Source organism: Semicossyphus pulcher, unplaced genomic scaffold, assembly GCF_022749685.1.
Source record: "Semicossyphus pulcher isolate SPU_LCO1_2020_fin unplaced genomic scaffold, fSemPul1.0.p SCAF_20, whole genome shotgun sequence".
In the NCBI taxonomy this organism is placed as follows: domain Eukaryota; kingdom Metazoa; phylum Chordata; class Actinopteri; order Labriformes; family Labridae; genus Semicossyphus; species Semicossyphus pulcher.
The window spans coordinates 9,056,985-9,074,162 of NW_027211694.1; the positions used below are offsets into that span (position 1 = coordinate 9,056,985).

A 17,178-nucleotide genomic window follows, 5' to 3' on the forward strand; every position below is an offset into this window, starting at 1 on the left:
TTACCAGACAAAATAGCAAGCAATCCATTTGTCACAAATAAACATAGAACTCTCAGACCCCTGAATGTTTTGGAAGTAGCGAAAACTTGTATTGTTTGGTAATTAGGACAGTAGGGACATGGGAAGGTATTATGACATCCAGTGCAGTGACATTTATACATCAGCAAAGCAGAGTGATGACCTGCGGAGCGCACGCCTGCAGAGCTGATTCATAACCTTGGGTGTAATACGATCAAATGGCCACAAGATGTCGCCAATGCTCTGTCTTCTCACCGGCACGTGAAGTATACTGTTCGACTGGTTGGTTTTTTTATACATCTTTTACAAATGTAAAATAACTGCAGACTGACCGATATTGTTATTTGATATAGTATTTTTTTTTTCATTACTGTTTGTTATTTATTTATTTTTACCATAGAAACATACAATACACCTTTGTGCTGGATATGCTGATGCAGTAATAGCATCATGGCAGTAAACAAACAATAGTTTAAAGAAATATTTTCAAAGTAGTGTATGATGAATAAAAAAGGCTGATGCTGTCAGTTTCATCTGCTTTATTTGAGGAAAAATAATCCTTTATTTGAGTATAAAAATAACAGACATCTGATGAACACGTACATTCGCATGCATTTGCATTTTACTGTATTTCATGGTCTTGCAGTTGGATTTAGCATTATCTTGGTTGTTGGCACTGTCAATGTTTCACACTCAAATCAGGCATCATTACAGGCTCCAGTATGGACATCTGAACAGAAAATATTTTGGTCGAAGCAGCAAAGAAAAAAAAAATTATCATGATTATGCAACAGAAGCACAAAACAGTTCATTGGTGTTTTGCTAAGGATGTGAGGATTTATAATCACAGCGGATCTTCTTCTGCTTTAGATTTAAAATTTGATGACTTTGGGGCAAACTAAGGGCATTAAACATTCATTTTACTGAAAAATAACATGTAAGAGCTCAACCTTTTTTAATGAGAGCAGTCCTTCTATTCTGCAACTCCATCATTAAAGCAAAATTCACACAAGCCTTGAACATTTCTTTCCAGATTTAAAATAAGTCTAATAAAGTGTCTGAATCATCTGCATAAAATAACTCCATCCTTATTAGGCTTAATATTCTTCTGGATGTATGTAAGATAGGGCCACAAGAGTGCACACAAAATACATAGATTAGTTTCAGCACTATTATAACCCAAATGTAATGTAATATAAATTCAACTTTAAAGGTGAATTTGAGAGTGAATAACGTGTTAAATTTGACAGTTTGCAGGGTCTGCTGATGCAGATTTATAAGGCTATATTCATCAGCCAAATGTTGTGTTAAGTATGAGTCTGAAGCTGTTAAATCCCAAAGAAATGCAAGAATCATAATCCAACTTTAGTCAACAAGTTCTCATCCTATATTTGTCTAATTTTGTCTACTTTGACTCCCAGGAACTTTCACACGAGAGCTGTGAGTTATATGAACTAAAATCACTCTTACCCTGCAGACACAAACCAACACCATCACTTTCAAAGTTAACAAGAAGTAACGAGGCCAACACTGGTCATGGCTGTCTGTTAAATCTGAGTTGTCCAACATGATTTTTGTTCACTTTCTCCGTCCGATCTGAGCCAACAGACGCGCGTTCTCCGCCGCTTTGGCGCGCAGGTTTTTGGCCTTGGCCACGTCAAAGAGCACGTTCATGATGTTGGTGGGCACGTCCAGGGACAGGGTCAGCCTGCTCCTCCGATCCCCTTTGCTGCTGTTACGGAGCATCTGACCTCTGAGCTTCGTCCGGCTCATGAAGCGGTAGTTCGAGGGAACGGAAGTCCTTTTTTCCCGGCTGGACTCCACAGAGGAGGAAGAGGAGGAGGTGAGATACTCCGCGGACTGCAGGAGGGACCCCCAGCCGTCCACGGGGGAGAAACCAGGAGCCTCGTCCTCGTCACTCCGGACCCTGAGTGGCAGCTGGTCGTCGCACAGGAGGTCTGAGCGGCTCTGGTAGAGGCGGAGGCACAGGCTGGAGGTCGGTGTGCACAGGACCGAGAGCAGCAGGAGGGTCTTCAGGGAGGACAGCATGCTGTGTCCTCTGGGAGCAGGACAGGTGAAGAGGGAGAAGGAAGACAAGATATTTCACTTTGTACAGCCTTGAAATGTATTAATTTTAAAGTACGTGACAAAAAATGGCTGAGAAAAAAGTGGATCTTAAATTAAAGCGTAGTTAGTCTGTTGAAAGTGTTAATTTACGCTGATTTCGAACAAAATAGTCCCTCTTTTCGAATTAAAATAGGGTTTTAAGTATTCTAAGATTGAGTTAAAGGTTGATAATCTCGAGAAAGTTCATCTTGTGTCCTAAATGTCTATTTTGGACCGTAAGGCACTGATTCATTGGAAGCAATAATTTTCGCACAACTTACCACTCGTGTCCTATAATAAAGAAACCAATGGGGCCAGCAGGAAGTATCTCTGCAAAGACAAAAACTAAGAGGCAGAAATCCTCGCACGTTAAAATGTGATAAGAAATCCCGATATATAAATAAAGTGTGCGGAGGTCAGCAGCGCGCGCTGTCCCACCAGCAGTGTGTCTCGCGCGTCCATTCCCTCTGCATGCATTTAGTAGGAGCCTTCGAACTGCAGCCCTACGCCAGCAACGACGTCATCCCGCTGACATTTTTACTTTGCTCTGAAGTATCCCATTGGTTGTGATGCAGTGATGTGGTGTAAATCATTCCAGAAAAGTAATGCGACCTCCTGTTGCGCAACACGAGACATCACGACAACACATATAAATAAAAAATAACTTAATTTTTCATGCAAACTCAAAAGTTTTTTGCACGTTTTGCGTGTAGTTAAATAGTTTTTACTTTAGAAAATAACACTTTGCAGGGAAATTAAAGCCATTTTTAGATTTAAAGACACGTTTGATAGCAGGGCTGTGAGATTGCTTGTTTTCAGGACCACGGAGAGTTCCAGCGTCCAGGACCATGGACAGCGCCATCACGCAGAAAACTCTTAAAGCTTTTATTTTACCCATTTTCAGACTGCAGCCATTTTTAATATTAAAGAGAGAAAGTAAGAGGTCACGTGGGCCATGGAGGAGTCTTTAAATTATTTGCTAAAAAGAAGAAGGAAGTGGCTCTTGTAATTACCAATAAAAGGCGCTGAGGAAAGGTATTGACCATCAATAAAGCTATAAGTTTCAGTTTATAAACTCGCTTTTCTCTGTACAATCTAAATATGAAAAAGGGTCTTTGCAAATATAGAAACATGTTTTTGGTAACCAAGTGTAGGTGTTGTTAATACACCGTTATGCCTCATGATGGCTCCTCATGCATGACTCTGAAACACACGTTGGCTCAGTCAGTATTTGTGGCATGTATTAAAGATGCAAAGTTCACTGAGTTTCTCCCATGTCAAAGGCAGATATGATATCTGAGATCTGCAGAACACAGTGTTTTAATTAAAACTCTGAGTGTACAGGCGACACACAGTGGAGCCACCTGCAGAGATCTACATCACCATGTCAAGCTGAAGAAGGGAGCGCGTTGGGAGCGAGAGGATCAAAGGGTGCCGGGTCAAGCTTTAATGAGCAGCTCCATTGTGAGATTATTACGTCCTCACAGCTGAAGTAATCACAGACTGTGACACTCTGTCACAGAACACGTCCTCCCACTCTTTCTTCTTCTCTGCATTTGATCCCTGACATGGAATAAGTTGCTCCTCTTCAACTTTAATGGAAAAGTCACACTTTCATTTCCACGCTGGATTATGTTGTTAACATTCACTTGAAATAGGATGTGTTCGGAACTCATGTGTGCCTCCCCATTAAGGCTTTTTGCTGAGCTGAGGTGTGAGTGTGTGCTGACCACACACACATTTATGTAGTCTGGATAAAGTCACACTTCAGGTCATTTCAAATACATTTTTATATTTGTGTCTTTGTCCTTGATTTGCTCACTGGTTTGAAGCGGGCGGGGCTTAGTGGGAAAAATATGATCATGCATTTCAATGTAACGCCACTTTTAGAGTGTTAAACTCTTATCAATAAAACTAAGTGTATATTTGAATTTAAAGTCAAACTTAAAGCCCCTGTGAGGAACTTTTAGTGTGTGTTGATTTTGGCGCCCCCTGTGGACAAAGAAGTACCTATTATCTCTTTGCTGATTTTGTCCTGTACATGTGCAAGTAGTGTGTTCTGGTGAAAAATGTCATCCTGCTTTCTTTTAACAGTTAAACATATCACTCATTGACAATCTTTGCAGTGGAAAAAGTGAACAAAGGCTGCTTCACCCACGTGCTGTTAATCGCTTCGTCTGAGACTGACCGCGCAGCAGCGGTTTCAGGCATGAAAAAAATCTACATAGAAATAATGAGTCTGTTGGTCTTGTAGGTCGTATAGATGCATCAGCATTAATTTCAGTCTGTTTTATAACCACCAACAAACTCCTCACAGGAGCTTTAATCTGATGGAGAATAACTTAAAGAAATCCTTTTGAGTTTTTGACCACTCGGGGTGCTATAGAGCGATGCTTTTATAAAAGAGGTCAGATTAATCTGAGTCTTTCTAAGTGTATTTGTGTATATGCATTGTAACATTTTAATGTAAATATGGTTATTTTTTTGTGCAAACATTTGCAGCTTGTACAATTCAGACGCTGATGTTTTAGATTTAGCTCTTCCACTGGCAACGGCCCAACAAAGACAGTGGAGAAAACCGCTACCATGCAAGCAGGGAAAACTGCAGAGCCCCTTTAAAGATTTGAAAGCTTTAGGAAAATTATAATTGTTTTGGGAAATAAGTGAAATGATTTAAGGCATTCGTAGATCCTTTTTAAACATTAAAAATATTCCCATCCTTGCAAAAGATTTTGTATTGACTATCTGTGGTTGGCAGGGGGTGTGGTTCAGCGAGGACAGCTTGTCACTGTAGAGTGTTACCACATCGTGCAGATCTATAAAGCATCTTAGCATGTGGGAGTACATTACAGAGTGAATCGTGACTTATATGACGAAAGCCTCTGGAGGCTTGTTGGAGGAAAACTCATTTTTCACCCTGAGTTGACAGAAATGTATGCTTTAAATGATGAATATTTTCAACCTTTGGAGGCAGTGAGTACAGTTACAGGAACCTGGTGGAGCCGGTGCAGCAGAATTCTGATGTAAGCATAAGGCACCAACTTAAAAACTGCAGTATCCTCATCAGAATAACGACCAATGACAACCTGAGAATCCACTTTGTGTCGTGTTTTTTCTCATGTCGCACCGCCCCCAAAATAAAACATTGAATTCGTGCTGCTTCCACACAAACACCCACGCAGGAATCCCCTGCCTCTGCTGCGTCTCCCTGATGGAGAGTCCTCTCAAACTGTCCCTGGATGATCTCTCTCACTGGGCCCCTGTTGGCCCCTCATCTGGCTCCCAGCCTGACCCATAACACCCCCTGCCAGAGGGACATATGTAGTGGTGGAGGGAGCAGCAGGCAATCAGCCACCGGCGTCTTATTTTTCACACAGGATGCAGGGCGATTGACAAAAACACAAGACAGGTGACTGAGCGTTACATAAAGGTGTAGAGAGAGGAGAGAAGCACGACAAAGACAGATTGAGAAAGATTTAATTTTCAGGAGTGGGAGAGAAATATCTCTAAAAAACGACATTCACATTTTGATTTTCAACACAAGTAAGAAACAGCTGTAAAAATATATAAATAAATCCAATAAAAAACACAAAACGACAACATTTTACACACTTATATACACAAATGTATGTTTTTGGGTGCAGTGTTGTTATAACTATGATAAAAGGAGCATTTTCTCGTCCTACTGTTAAACTTCCTCTGCTCAGCTGTTTCAGCGTATACTTCCCGTGTGATCTGATTGGCTCAGCCTACCGCCCCTCTCCTTCCCGCACCAGCTCTGGCACTCATGCCGCGAGCTAAACCGGTTTCTGTTGCCGCCGCAGCCCCCGTACACGAACGGCCTGCACTCCCCCGAGCCAGTGTGGAAGTACCAGAGCAGGGCGTACTCCGAACAGGCGCCCTCGGACATCGGCTCCAGGCAGTGGTCTGCAGCTGGAACCGTGTGTGAGACAAACACAGGGTTAATGTAAGAAGCTCAGACTGTATTATGCTGCAATAATAAAGACAGGAAGTGTTTTTAGGAGTGGGATCAATGAGTTTAACCTTCATTATTCCTACATAATAGATAGAAGTACAGATACCACTTGAGTCCACTAGAGGAAGATGCTACAGCTATAATGAAGAGGGGATGTAAGGACTCCTGAAGATACGTGAGTATGTCTGCCAAGACTTTGAAAAAAAAACTTGCTTTACACTTGAGACAAGTGTTTTTAAAAGGAATACTTGCATCTTTGCGTTCTTATTGAGAACCTGAAGGGAATTAAAGAGCTAGCTTACATAAAACAGGTCAAACAAGATGTCTGTATTTGAAACCCTTGACTTCCTGTTTCACCTGATTCGCCTTTCCGCTAAGCTAGGCTAAACACCTAGCTCATCTGTCCCGCAGGAAGACAGCAAATAAAAGTCATTCCTTTAATGTGGATGAGTAAGTCTACTCCATTTAATGGAGGCACAACGTTTATGCACAACACTCCCTATTAAACTTTTTCACTGCGTATTTGATTAATTAAATTGCCTCATGAGAGCCACCACAGGCTGTCAAACAATCACGGATTAACTTATCTTGTCTTATCGTTCTCTCCCACCTTGTGCTTTTTTTTTTTTTTTAAACGATTTCAACTCATTACTCATAGATTACGAAAAAAAAAAAAGAAGAAAGCCAGTAAACAAGAGAGAAGCAGAAAGATAAGAAGAGAAGCAGCCAGCTTGGCCACTCACCAGCAGTGTTTGTTCCAAATACCCGTCTCCTCTTCCTCCGCCCCGACTCGGCAGCCCCTCCCTCCGGAGAATCTGGAGGACAACAGCAGCAATAAGAAGTTGCACATATTGGTACGGTAAACTGATATGTGCAAACGCTCTCTAAATCCGCAACCTTAGAGACTTTTTATTTATTTGTTAAACCTTTATTTTAGCAGGAAAGAAAGCTCTTTTTCAAGAGTGTCCTGGCCAAGACCAGCAGCAGCACATTAACAACGTTTAAGACAAACAATGAGCAGCCATACATACAACCATAACACAGAATATGAGACTATAACACAGTAAAAGCGGCGAACTTAAACACCTTTTTTACGCAGTTTAAGTTTGCTGCTCGCTTTACTTGGAACAAATTACAAAAAGACCTGGAACTAAAGGAAGTGGTCTCATTGGAAAGCTTTCAAGGACTTAGTTTGAGGGATGAAAGGAGAAAACCAAACTTGTAATTGGGAAGTATTTGAAAGATCGGGAAGGAAAATACATAACAGAAAATACAGTCTCACCATCAGACACTCAGAAACACGAGGAATATAACAAGAAGTATACCATTTATAGTCAGCAGATATAGAAAAGGCTGTACTTTCAGGGAGCTGTCTTTAAAGAGAGAGCTAATCTGGCCTTAAAAAACACAACACTTAATACATAAAGACGCTGCAGTGGCAAACACCGCTGGCACAAACAATAGTAAGTCAGGTTATAATCTCTGCACTGTGTGAGAGCCAACAGAGAAAGACAAAGAAAGGATCAATAGTCATCTTCCTGTGTGTGCACATTCATGACTGTTCAGCTCATGATTGTGTTTTATGAATAAACATGCTGACATTGACTGTGGGCAATGACAGGCTCGCTCTTTGATTAGTTTTCTGCTTAAGTTAACCAGAAGCAAGAATTAAAATAAATTAGGATGCAGAAAACTATCTGTCCTGAAGGCTGCGTTCACTAATGAGCCTCATGAAATATCGAATGACAAATGTGACCCATTGTTTAATGTGTCTTGATGCTGATAGCCTCAGTAACAGCAGCTCTATGGGCCAAAGAGCTACATGCCACAGTTAGCCACTGAGCCTTTCTTATGACGGCTGAAAGTGTGGACATAGACAGGAAGTGAGGGGAGGTGCAGGGGGGCATGAAAGAATGGATATGAAACGAGGACATTAAGGTTATGTGAAATGTGCCCCAACCATTGGGCTACATAGTTAGCTTTGTTAAATAAAATACAGCGTGTTTTCTACATAACTAGCATAAGTAAATCATCTTTCCTGAACATAATCATGTAGTCTGCCTAGAAATAACGAAACTGTGACTTTTTCCCAACATTAACCACATGTTTTTGATTCCTGCAAGTCCAAAAGTCATCAAATATGATCTGTTTGGCAGCAATCTTGTTTTTAAAATCTATTACTTTTTAATTATGACTACCCCCGACTGCCGCAAGACCTCCCACAAGATCTTCACTGGCTCAAAATTCTCACCCTCACTTATAGAGCCCTACACGATCAGTCAGAACTCATCCACCCGTAACCTTCAGCCCGTTCTCTAAGGTCAAACACACTTCACCTGCTGTCCGTTCCACGAACGTGCCCTCAGACTCATGGTGATTGTGCTTTTGAGGACATAGCACCAAGCCTCTGGAACGCCCTGCCTGTTGCTATTAGCGACTGACTCAGTTAATAACATTTCTGTTCGTACAGGATTTCAGTGAGCCTCCTCATTGTGTATGCTTTTATTTATATTGTATTTATTCATGTGAAGCACTCTGCAAAAATTGCTATATAAATAAAATGTACTTACTTACTTTATTTTGAAAGTCTAACCAGAAGTTGCAAACATCACTCGTCACAGGAGCTAAAATAACTCCAGAGGTATCACGATCATGCTTTTTTTAAGCACAGGACAACAGACTAAACTGCTGTCACAACTTTGATCATTTCCTTTAGTGTTTAAACATAATAAAAGTATGATAATATACTCTGATGTGTCCAAATATAAAGAGACAATGACATTACATAGAGGTTATAGTGTCCTCAGAGTGCACTATTACTGCTGTAAAGTCACCAGAATCTCAGCTAACATGCCTGTAAAACTTCCCACATAGCAGCTGCTACACCTAAGTATGACATATGTGACCATTTAGCTATGACACACGCTTGGTCACACGTTATAACTTCCAACATTATCTTATCACAGGCATCTGTGGGTCTGGCCTTCAGGCTTGGACAAAAGGTCAGCAATAACTGGGTACACGACGTGTAGCATTGAAATCATTCTTATTACCAGTGCGGTTTGTTTGGACCCCCTTTTCCTCGAGGATCTCAGGGGCAGGACTGGTCATTTCTACAAGACTGTCCTCATATTCTTCTTCTTCCACTTCTTCTTCCATCCCTTCTTCATGTCGATTGAGGGAAATCACCACATCATCTGACACTACTTTTTTCTCAGTGAGTGAAGTTGTTGCGTCTGGATCCACAGACTTCACCATGAACTTGTATTCCAACCCTGCAATGATACAAGCATGACAAATCCCTTTCATGTGTTAACACCAAAGAAGAAGGGTTTTACTGGTTTTTATCTTCTACTTAAGCACACTTTAACGATTTAAGAGTCAAAGGAAAGTGGAAAAGTGGAACCAAAATGAGGTAAAATCCAATTAAAAAGCGACAACAAGATGTGTGAGTTTCAAAATGTCTACTGTTACAAAGGTCTACTGCAGTAATGTTGACAATACGCAGAATTATCCTTTAACAGTGTTGTGTTTTGAATTCTTCCTGAGACGTCTGACTTAATGGCGGTCTCGTGTTTGTGAATGACTCGACTGTTGCGGGCACCATGGTGTGTGTTCCTCTGAGAGAACATAACAGATGGCACAGCACACACGGGTGCCATGCTGCTGCCACAGGAGATCTAAAACACACACACGCGCGCTCACACACAAACACACATTTTCACACAATATGTAGGCCTATGTAGAGTCACACGTTTGTGCACTCTAGGATAAATGTACAGCACACACAGAGGGTTCAAAATGTACAAGTGAATAACATGACGCCCCCATCCCACCCACACACACACACACACACACACACACACAATCTTACCACACTTTTCCACCACCTCCTGGGTGACCAGCTCCTTCACTTCTTCAGCCTTGACAGACAGAGAGAATTCAAAATTACTTCATTCAGTTGTTCATTTTTCACACGCTACATATGTACAGAATATATATTTAAAATATGTGTATAAGTGTTTGTGTTACGAGACGTACTGAGAGTCCAGGCTCCCCCTTCTCCCCTTTTCCTCCCTCGATGCCCACCGTACCCTGTGGTAAAAAAAACACATAGCATTTAAATTAGCTTCCCTAGCTAGCAAGGAGCACTTGTAACACGGATAAATGCCGTATTGTTCTGTACGCTCAAACAGCTGTGCCACAATGTACGTAAAACTCTCACGCTCGCTCCTCTCAGTCCTGGATTCCCCGGTGCTCCCTTCTGACACGGCTTCGCTCTGCCCCTCCTGCCCCTCTCCCCCTGCGTGACACACACATCAAACAGCGCTCAGTGAAAACGCATTGAAATTCAGCCACCAAAAAAAAAAACCCACAACCTCTTTGCTAACAAGGGGAAATCCACAGCAGCACATCTCACCACTCACTTCTAAGCAGTATGACAGACAGAGCAATGAGGACTCATCCTTTGGAATATCCTCATTAGAACTTTCCAGCTCTTCTGTCAACACGGGAAAGTCCGGTAATTGTCGATGAAAGGAGCTAATTGAGGGCGATATGACGTGAAAGCTGGAGATGGAAATAGACCCCCATGTATTTGTGTGTGTGTTAATTAAGGACACATGTCTGCTGTGTAGAGCTGCCAGTCACAGACGTGATGATGACTGTAATCAGGCTCAGCTTATCCCTCTGTTCATTGTTCTCCGCCACGTTTCAGTCCTCCTCTCCTGTAGCGTGGACTTTAACTGTACATTTATGTGAATAGTAGCCTCTGTGTTAGTCAAAGAAGTGGTTTAATCGCAATCGTAATCAGTAATCAGTATTAGTAGTAATCATTCAGTAAAAGACAGTGGTAATTAGGCTTTTTAAGGATTTTATTTAAGTAGTGATTCATACGTCCCTTGTGCATCAGACACAGAAAAAGTTTGTCGTAGTCATTTTGGGGTATTTTATTTTGTACTAACAACTTACTTTTATTTTGAAATCACTAAATATAAAGAAAACAATTTGTTTTCTTAACCCCATGAGTAAAAACATTCAATTATGTTGTTTTCTTGATATACTTAACATTGTTGTCATAAATTAATGATGCCATAATATTAAAGGGGGCGGGGACTATGCTAACTTCAAGCTTCATATTTCACTCTGTCATACCTGTGGAGTAGCTTAGCATAATTTACAGTTAAACAAACTCCTCATGTTTCTCACTCTGGTGCTTTGTGCAGGCCCTCATACAGCCTCTGCCTTAAACGACAAAGTCAGCTCTGTCTCTTTAAGAAACCCTGCCGATACAAGCCAGCTTTCTTCTGATTGGCCAGCTCTCCGAAGCCTGCTGAGGGGCAGAACTCAGTGTTTGCCTCCTACCCTGTGGCCATGTTACAGAGTTGTTGGGAACGAGTAAACTTAACTTTTTTAATTTGAAATTAATGTCTGGAGCTCTTTGTGACATCACAAAGTGAAGCGTCTGGAGACGTCTGTCTGAAACGTGGCGTTCACAGCAGCCTGCAGAGTGAGACTTTTTTAGCAGGGGATTACTCCAACATACTTTTACCTACAGATTTGAAACTTCACCCACGTTTAGTCTGGACATCCAACATTGTAACATTACATATATGTCTTTAAATGTGAAACAGCATTATACCCCCTCTTTAACATAAAGACATGCCAGTTATGTCAATGTCAGCTATGTAATTGCTCCATGATGTTGCCTACGAGTCTCTCCATGCCAGACAGATGTGGCAGTAAAGATCACTGATTGTAGTTTTAGTGTAATGAGGATCCAATTCAAGCAGAGATGATCTGATTAGAGAGATAACATTTAGTAAGTCCTTGTCAAAGGAAACAGCAAGACACAGGAAATTACAAAGAAACGACGCAGTGAAGTTGTGATCAAGAGAGCAGCTCGTTATCTTGATAGGATGCAATAATTCATGTATAATGTTGATAACGAGCCGGGAGTAGGAACACTGCACCTTAGTCCCTGGTTCCCCACGAGATCCTGACAGTCCTGGTTGTCCCTCGTCCCCGTCCCTCCCTGGAGTCCCTGCTGACCCTTTGAACCCTGGGAAACCTGGGAAACCTGCTGCACCCTGCATGGAGCAAGAAACAAACACACGCATGGTTTCATACTTACATATTTAAAAAATATGAATGATAACGGATAGTGATGGTGATGCTGTTTTGCTGACCTTTACTCCTTTTACTCCTGGTTCACCGTCTGCGCCGTTGATGCCGCCTTGTCCCTTATCTCCCTAAATTTGTAACACATGATTAGGACACCAATATATGTAATTATGAAGAATATATGCACGCTTTAATGTTTACCTTGCGCCCTGTGAGTCCATTAAGTCCAGCTACGCCAGAGCTGCCGGGTAACCCCATATCTCCCTGTTTATCAGAGACACCATGTTGCCCACAGTTATGTAGATTTTTGATATTGTTTAACATGATATAAAACTGTTTCCGTTTAATTAGATGCTAACCTTTTCGCCGCTCAGGCCTGGGCTTCCGATGCGTCCAGGTAAACCTCTGAAGCCCTGAAACAGCAGGTAACACGATGAACACAATGACTGTGCAAACATTATAGCAATATCGTACAATTAAAGAGGCTGAAACGCAATAAAAAAACCACAAGGGACCGAGGTGGAGGAGAAAAACAATCAACTGGAGACAAATAATAATAACTGCCTCTACCTTCTCCCCCTTCTCCCCTTTGTCTCCTGGTAAGCCTGGCTCTCCTGAATCCCCCTGTTAGAAAACAAACTAAAGTTATGACTCTTTAAAAATCAAACTGATCATGATTTGTAATTTATTAATTTACCTGATTTCCCTTCTGGCCTTCCAGTCCTAAATCTCCTTTGTCCCCCTTGGCCCCGTCCACTCCATGATCCCCGTTGCGACCCTTAAATCACATCATATGTATTTACTGTATGTATATGTTTTAAATGAATGTTTGTTTGTGTTTGTCCTGCAGCTTTACCACCACTCCATTGAGCCCGGGCTCTCCTGGATCTCCCTGCAGGAAAAGAAGACAATGTGACACAAAGTACGAACACACAAGTGCTGAATGATTTGTTGCTGCAGCGTCCTCACCTTCTGGCCTACAGGTCCTCGAGCTCCAAACCGTCCTAATGCACCTTTAGTACCTGCGTCGCCCTTTAGGCCCTTTTAGAAACAGTTAATAATAGATTTTTTTGCAGAATCAGACTTAATCATGAGCAGTACAACATATTTGTCTTCTTCTTTGCCTTTAAAAATGTCAACATTAGGACCCATCACCTTGACTCCAGGAGGACCGTCCTCGCCCTTCTCGCCTTTATCGCCATCAAAACCTGGTGGGCCTCTCACACCCTGGAACAAAACGTCTACTTAATTGTTTTATTTTTCAGTATGTTTTTTAAAAGTAGTAAAAGAAGCAAAAACAGTCCAGTTAGTGAAGCAGTTTCCATCACCCAGCAGTGGTTGGTCTGCCAGAGAGGGTAGGCGGAGCTAAGTGGCTGCAATTCCGCTCTCTGCAAGTGTTGCGAGTAAACAGTAATCTACTATGGCTGAACAAACAAAGAAAAGATGACTGCTGTTAGGAGTGATTGGGGGGGTTAGATTTTCCCTGTCTTTCCTTTTCCTCACTTTGGACTGGTTTTCATTGAGAAACAATGAGGTGATTGGACCAGCACTGTTACTTCTTTTTTCTTTTGGGGATCCAACCACCAATCATAAAAACATGAACTAACGTAAACGTTTGGAGAAACGACGGAGCACGCTGCTTCCGAGGACTAGCGCTGGGAAGGCTTCCGCTAGAAGTTGCTAACGGACTTTGAGGTGAGCTAACCACGTAGTTGTTTCTCCGCTCAGTTGAAACCCAGGTCCAGCTTCTTCCCCTTTTCCTCTTTCCTTCTTTGTTGCACACTCCAGGTTAGGGCTGGGTCACACACTCAACCCTAGACTTGACTAGTCCGTAACACTACAGATACAACTTCAAAAATAAGTGAAAATCCAAAGAAAAAGAAACAAATTGGACGCTCAGATGAAGCAAACAGTCTAAAGAGGAAAGCGACCGTCAGCGAGGAAAATCAAGAGTAACAACCGGAGCCAACTGTGGACGTCACACATGCGACACTGTCTGGATATCTGGGAAGTGTGCTCCCGCAGTTACAGTTTATTGCCACAGGTGCCTCCAAAGAGAACAAAACCGAGATCTTCGAGATTAAACCTTTAAACTGCTGCTAGATAGTTTTTTCCCCCCATAATATTACACCGTTGTTTTATACTTTGTATAAGCAATCAGATTCTGCAAAGTAAATAATGTGTATTTAATGTAGTGGAGTAAAACTTCAAGAGGATCTCACAGCGTCTCCTTTGGAGCCCTTAAATCCACGAGGTCCTTGGATTTGAAGCACACTCCCCTGCAGAAAGGATATTAATGATACAGGTTAGCTTTATGTGCATTTGCTGATACACAATATGAGCTATCTGCTAACAGACTGCATGTGAAGCCCTGTTGTGATGTTAAAAATTGTCCTACCCTCTCTCCTCTGAGTCCAGGTAACCCTCGGTCCCCCTGCAAAGAAAAAAAGATGCTTGCTCTTAACATCTTCATTTCAAGTGTAGGTGTCAAAAAAGTACATTCATTACATTATATCTCTTCGTGCTTTGCTGCTGGAACAGGAAGCTGAACACCTGTGATGAAATGTCATGAACTGTACACACGGCTTGGCTGCTGTTGACAGGAACGACACTTCAGCACTAACTTCTGAAAACATCACTGCTATCAACACAACCCGGACCTGCTGACGCTTCAGAATGAACTTTGCTTTGGGAAGTGGCTTTTTTTAGAAAAGGCCTCGCCTGTCAGATCTCATACCTCACTGTTGACGCAAACAGCCATGACAAGAGAGTCAGGTGTAAATAAAGATTAAGTGATGCGGGGAGAAAAGGTCAGGAGGTTCATGGGTGCTCCGGCATCCCAGAAACTGCAGCACCTTTGTGTCTTTTGTGTCTAATTTATTAACTGTGCTGTGATTACTTTGGGTTAATACATTTTAGTGATGTGTGGTGAGGTCAGAAACCAGGACAGGCGTTTAAAAGTATTTACTGCATGTTGCCTTGGTCATCACATACGTAGGCCACGTGAAAACATGCTGCACTTGGGTCTGAAAGAAAGCCCACAAAGCATTTATCCTCACTGCTGGCTAACGGTGCAATAGGTTGCATCCTTTCAGAGCTATAAATGTTAGCCGGAGTCAGAAAATCTTAATGTAGCTTTTGTGGAGGCTTTGGATGAGGTGAAACTTGAGTGTGTGTTTGGGCAACAAAATCAATGAATTTTAATCACTTACAAAGTTGGTAAAGTTAGAAGCATCAAACATCACAGGATACCAGCATTAGTATATGATTAATCAAGTTAGTGAATAAGCTGTCGAATCATATGAAAGCTCACCTTTTCACCTTTGCTGCCACGCAGGCCTTTTGGACCCTACAAAACAAAGGTCAAAGAATCAGATTTTGACTTCAACATTGGTGAATTAGTGAAACAAACTCAGTTCAGTTTTGAAAAGTCGCTTACTAAATGCCCCGGTGTTCCTTTAATCCCTAGAGCGCCTTTTTCTCCCTGAAAAGAGAAGGGTTGTGTTAAATTCTCAAACATCAGTAATGTTCTGAATACTGTAAGTCTAAAGCCTTAATAGGTACATATGTTTCAGACACATTAGTCGAGATCAGGATGAACACAGACTGAATCTGCTCATAAAGTGGTTTAAGCTGACGAGAACTCACTCTCCTGCCTGGGAAGCCAGTCAGCCCCCTGGTGCCCGGCTCTCCTGGAATACTGTCCCCCTGACGAGGACAAGATCAAGTCAAGTGTCTGCACATTTCTTACAACAGATTAACGTGAATATATCTGTGTTCACAGTGTCTGTACCTTTTCTCCTTTTATTCCAGGTTCACCAGTAGGACCCTTTATAGAGAGAACATTTTCCATCAGCAGTTTTAGTTGTCCTTCATATTTGAAACATAACTCTACATGATACTGAGTGAATTAGGTTTGAGAGTAGACAGCTAAAAGAAAAATCAGTGACGCTTTATAATACGGGCCGCAAATTACCATGTTAGGAAGTCATCTTTGCTCAAGTCCCAAGTAAGTCTCAAGTCATTTGATCCAAATCTCAAGCAAGTCTCGAGTCATTTCTTCTTGGGCAAGTCAAGTCAAGTAACAGGTTATATCAAGTCAAGTCGAGTCCTTAGTTAAGGCAAGTCAAGTCCCAAGTCAAGTCACTTTTTTTCCACCCAAGATCTAGCCCTCTTACCTGTAGTATCCGGTTGTTATAAAGAGAAAAGACAAGGTGTTAGCAGCCCGTCTAATAATAATATTTTTGGCCCATTTCTATAACCTGTTCAAACAAGTATGACAATGAATTGTATCTGTATGATCTTGGCACAGACGCAGCCATGATGATGGTCTGCTCTGAGACCGTACTGAGTAGTAATGAGTACGACTGATGAGGCTTCTCTTTGGGGTCTTTGATTTTGCGTGTTGCCATAGCGAGGAGTTTGACTGACAGCCAGCCATCCAATCATGACAATCACATACGAGGAGCTTTTTGAGTCGTCCAATCATGATTCCCAGTTTGCGCTGCCTACATACTTGAAAGTTAGACAGAAACTTGACAACATCGAATTATATCATTTTATATGTAAGAGCTAACATTCAAACTTCTGAACACACTCAAGTCATCCAAGTCATCGTGCCTCAAGTCATTTATTTTTTGTCAAGTCAAGTCGCAGGTCATCAAAACAGTGACTCGAGTCGACTCAAGTCCAAGTCACCAAGTCTCGAGTCCACATCTCTGGAAATAAGTTACTGTAAGTATCTCCACTGTTCCCTTGTACCTACCCTGTAAGTACCCTCTAAGATGAGGGGTGTGGGCTGTATTATTAAGTTTCCATTGTTCCCCTGTGCCTACACTGTGCTTAAAGTGTAGGTACAGGGGAGTACCTCGTACTTATAGAATAATGAGTATAAATAATTCCTCATGCCTTTAAATTACACTGTAGGTACCCAGTACTCAAAAACGTTTTCTCCT

At 41.8% G+C, this 17,178-nt stretch overlaps 2 protein-coding genes across 2 annotated transcripts in view; both read right to left on the minus strand.

Annotated features, from left to right (window-relative positions):
- Window positions 1-542: 542 nt before the first annotated feature.
- Window positions 543-2,509, minus strand: ucn3l (urocortin 3, like). Its single transcript, XM_069671439.1, has 2 exons — window positions 2,406-2,509; window positions 543-2,077 (listed from the first exon to the last, which is right to left on the minus strand). The coding sequence occupies exon 2, from the start codon at window positions 2,065-2,067 to the stop codon at window positions 1,597-1,599; it is 471 nt and encodes a 156-aa protein (XP_069527540.1). The 5' UTR covers window positions 2,068-2,077; window positions 2,406-2,509; the 3' UTR covers window positions 543-1,596.
- A 3,178-nt stretch (window positions 2,510-5,687) lies between these two features.
- col7a1l (collagen type VII alpha 1-like) overlaps window positions 5,688-17,178 on the minus strand; it is a 58,126-nt gene continuing 46,635 nt past the window's right edge. Inside the window, exons 87-107 of the mRNA XM_069671194.1 lie at window positions 16,017-16,052; window positions 15,872-15,931; window positions 15,663-15,707; window positions 15,537-15,572; window positions 14,622-14,657; window positions 14,446-14,502; window positions 13,379-13,450; window positions 13,193-13,264; window positions 13,080-13,115; window positions 12,921-13,001; window positions 12,794-12,847; window positions 12,583-12,636; window positions 12,425-12,487; window positions 12,289-12,351; window positions 12,073-12,189; window positions 10,326-10,403; window positions 10,142-10,195; window positions 9,975-10,023; window positions 9,154-9,375; window positions 6,844-6,915; window positions 5,688-6,057 (exon numbers count right to left, since the gene is read on the minus strand). Of these exons, the coding sequence (XP_069527295.1) occupies window positions 5,837-6,057; window positions 6,844-6,915; window positions 9,154-9,375; window positions 9,975-10,023; window positions 10,142-10,195; window positions 10,326-10,403; window positions 12,073-12,189; window positions 12,289-12,351; window positions 12,425-12,487; window positions 12,583-12,636; window positions 12,794-12,847; window positions 12,921-13,001; window positions 13,080-13,115; window positions 13,193-13,264; window positions 13,379-13,450; window positions 14,446-14,502; window positions 14,622-14,657; window positions 15,537-15,572; window positions 15,663-15,707; window positions 15,872-15,931; window positions 16,017-16,052 (1,578 nt within the window). The 3' untranslated portion in view covers window positions 5,688-5,836. The remainder of the gene's footprint in view (window positions 6,058-6,843; window positions 6,916-9,153; window positions 9,376-9,974; window positions 10,024-10,141; window positions 10,196-10,325; window positions 10,404-12,072; window positions 12,190-12,288; window positions 12,352-12,424; window positions 12,488-12,582; window positions 12,637-12,793; window positions 12,848-12,920; window positions 13,002-13,079; window positions 13,116-13,192; window positions 13,265-13,378; window positions 13,451-14,445; window positions 14,503-14,621; window positions 14,658-15,536; window positions 15,573-15,662; window positions 15,708-15,871; window positions 15,932-16,016; window positions 16,053-17,178) is intronic.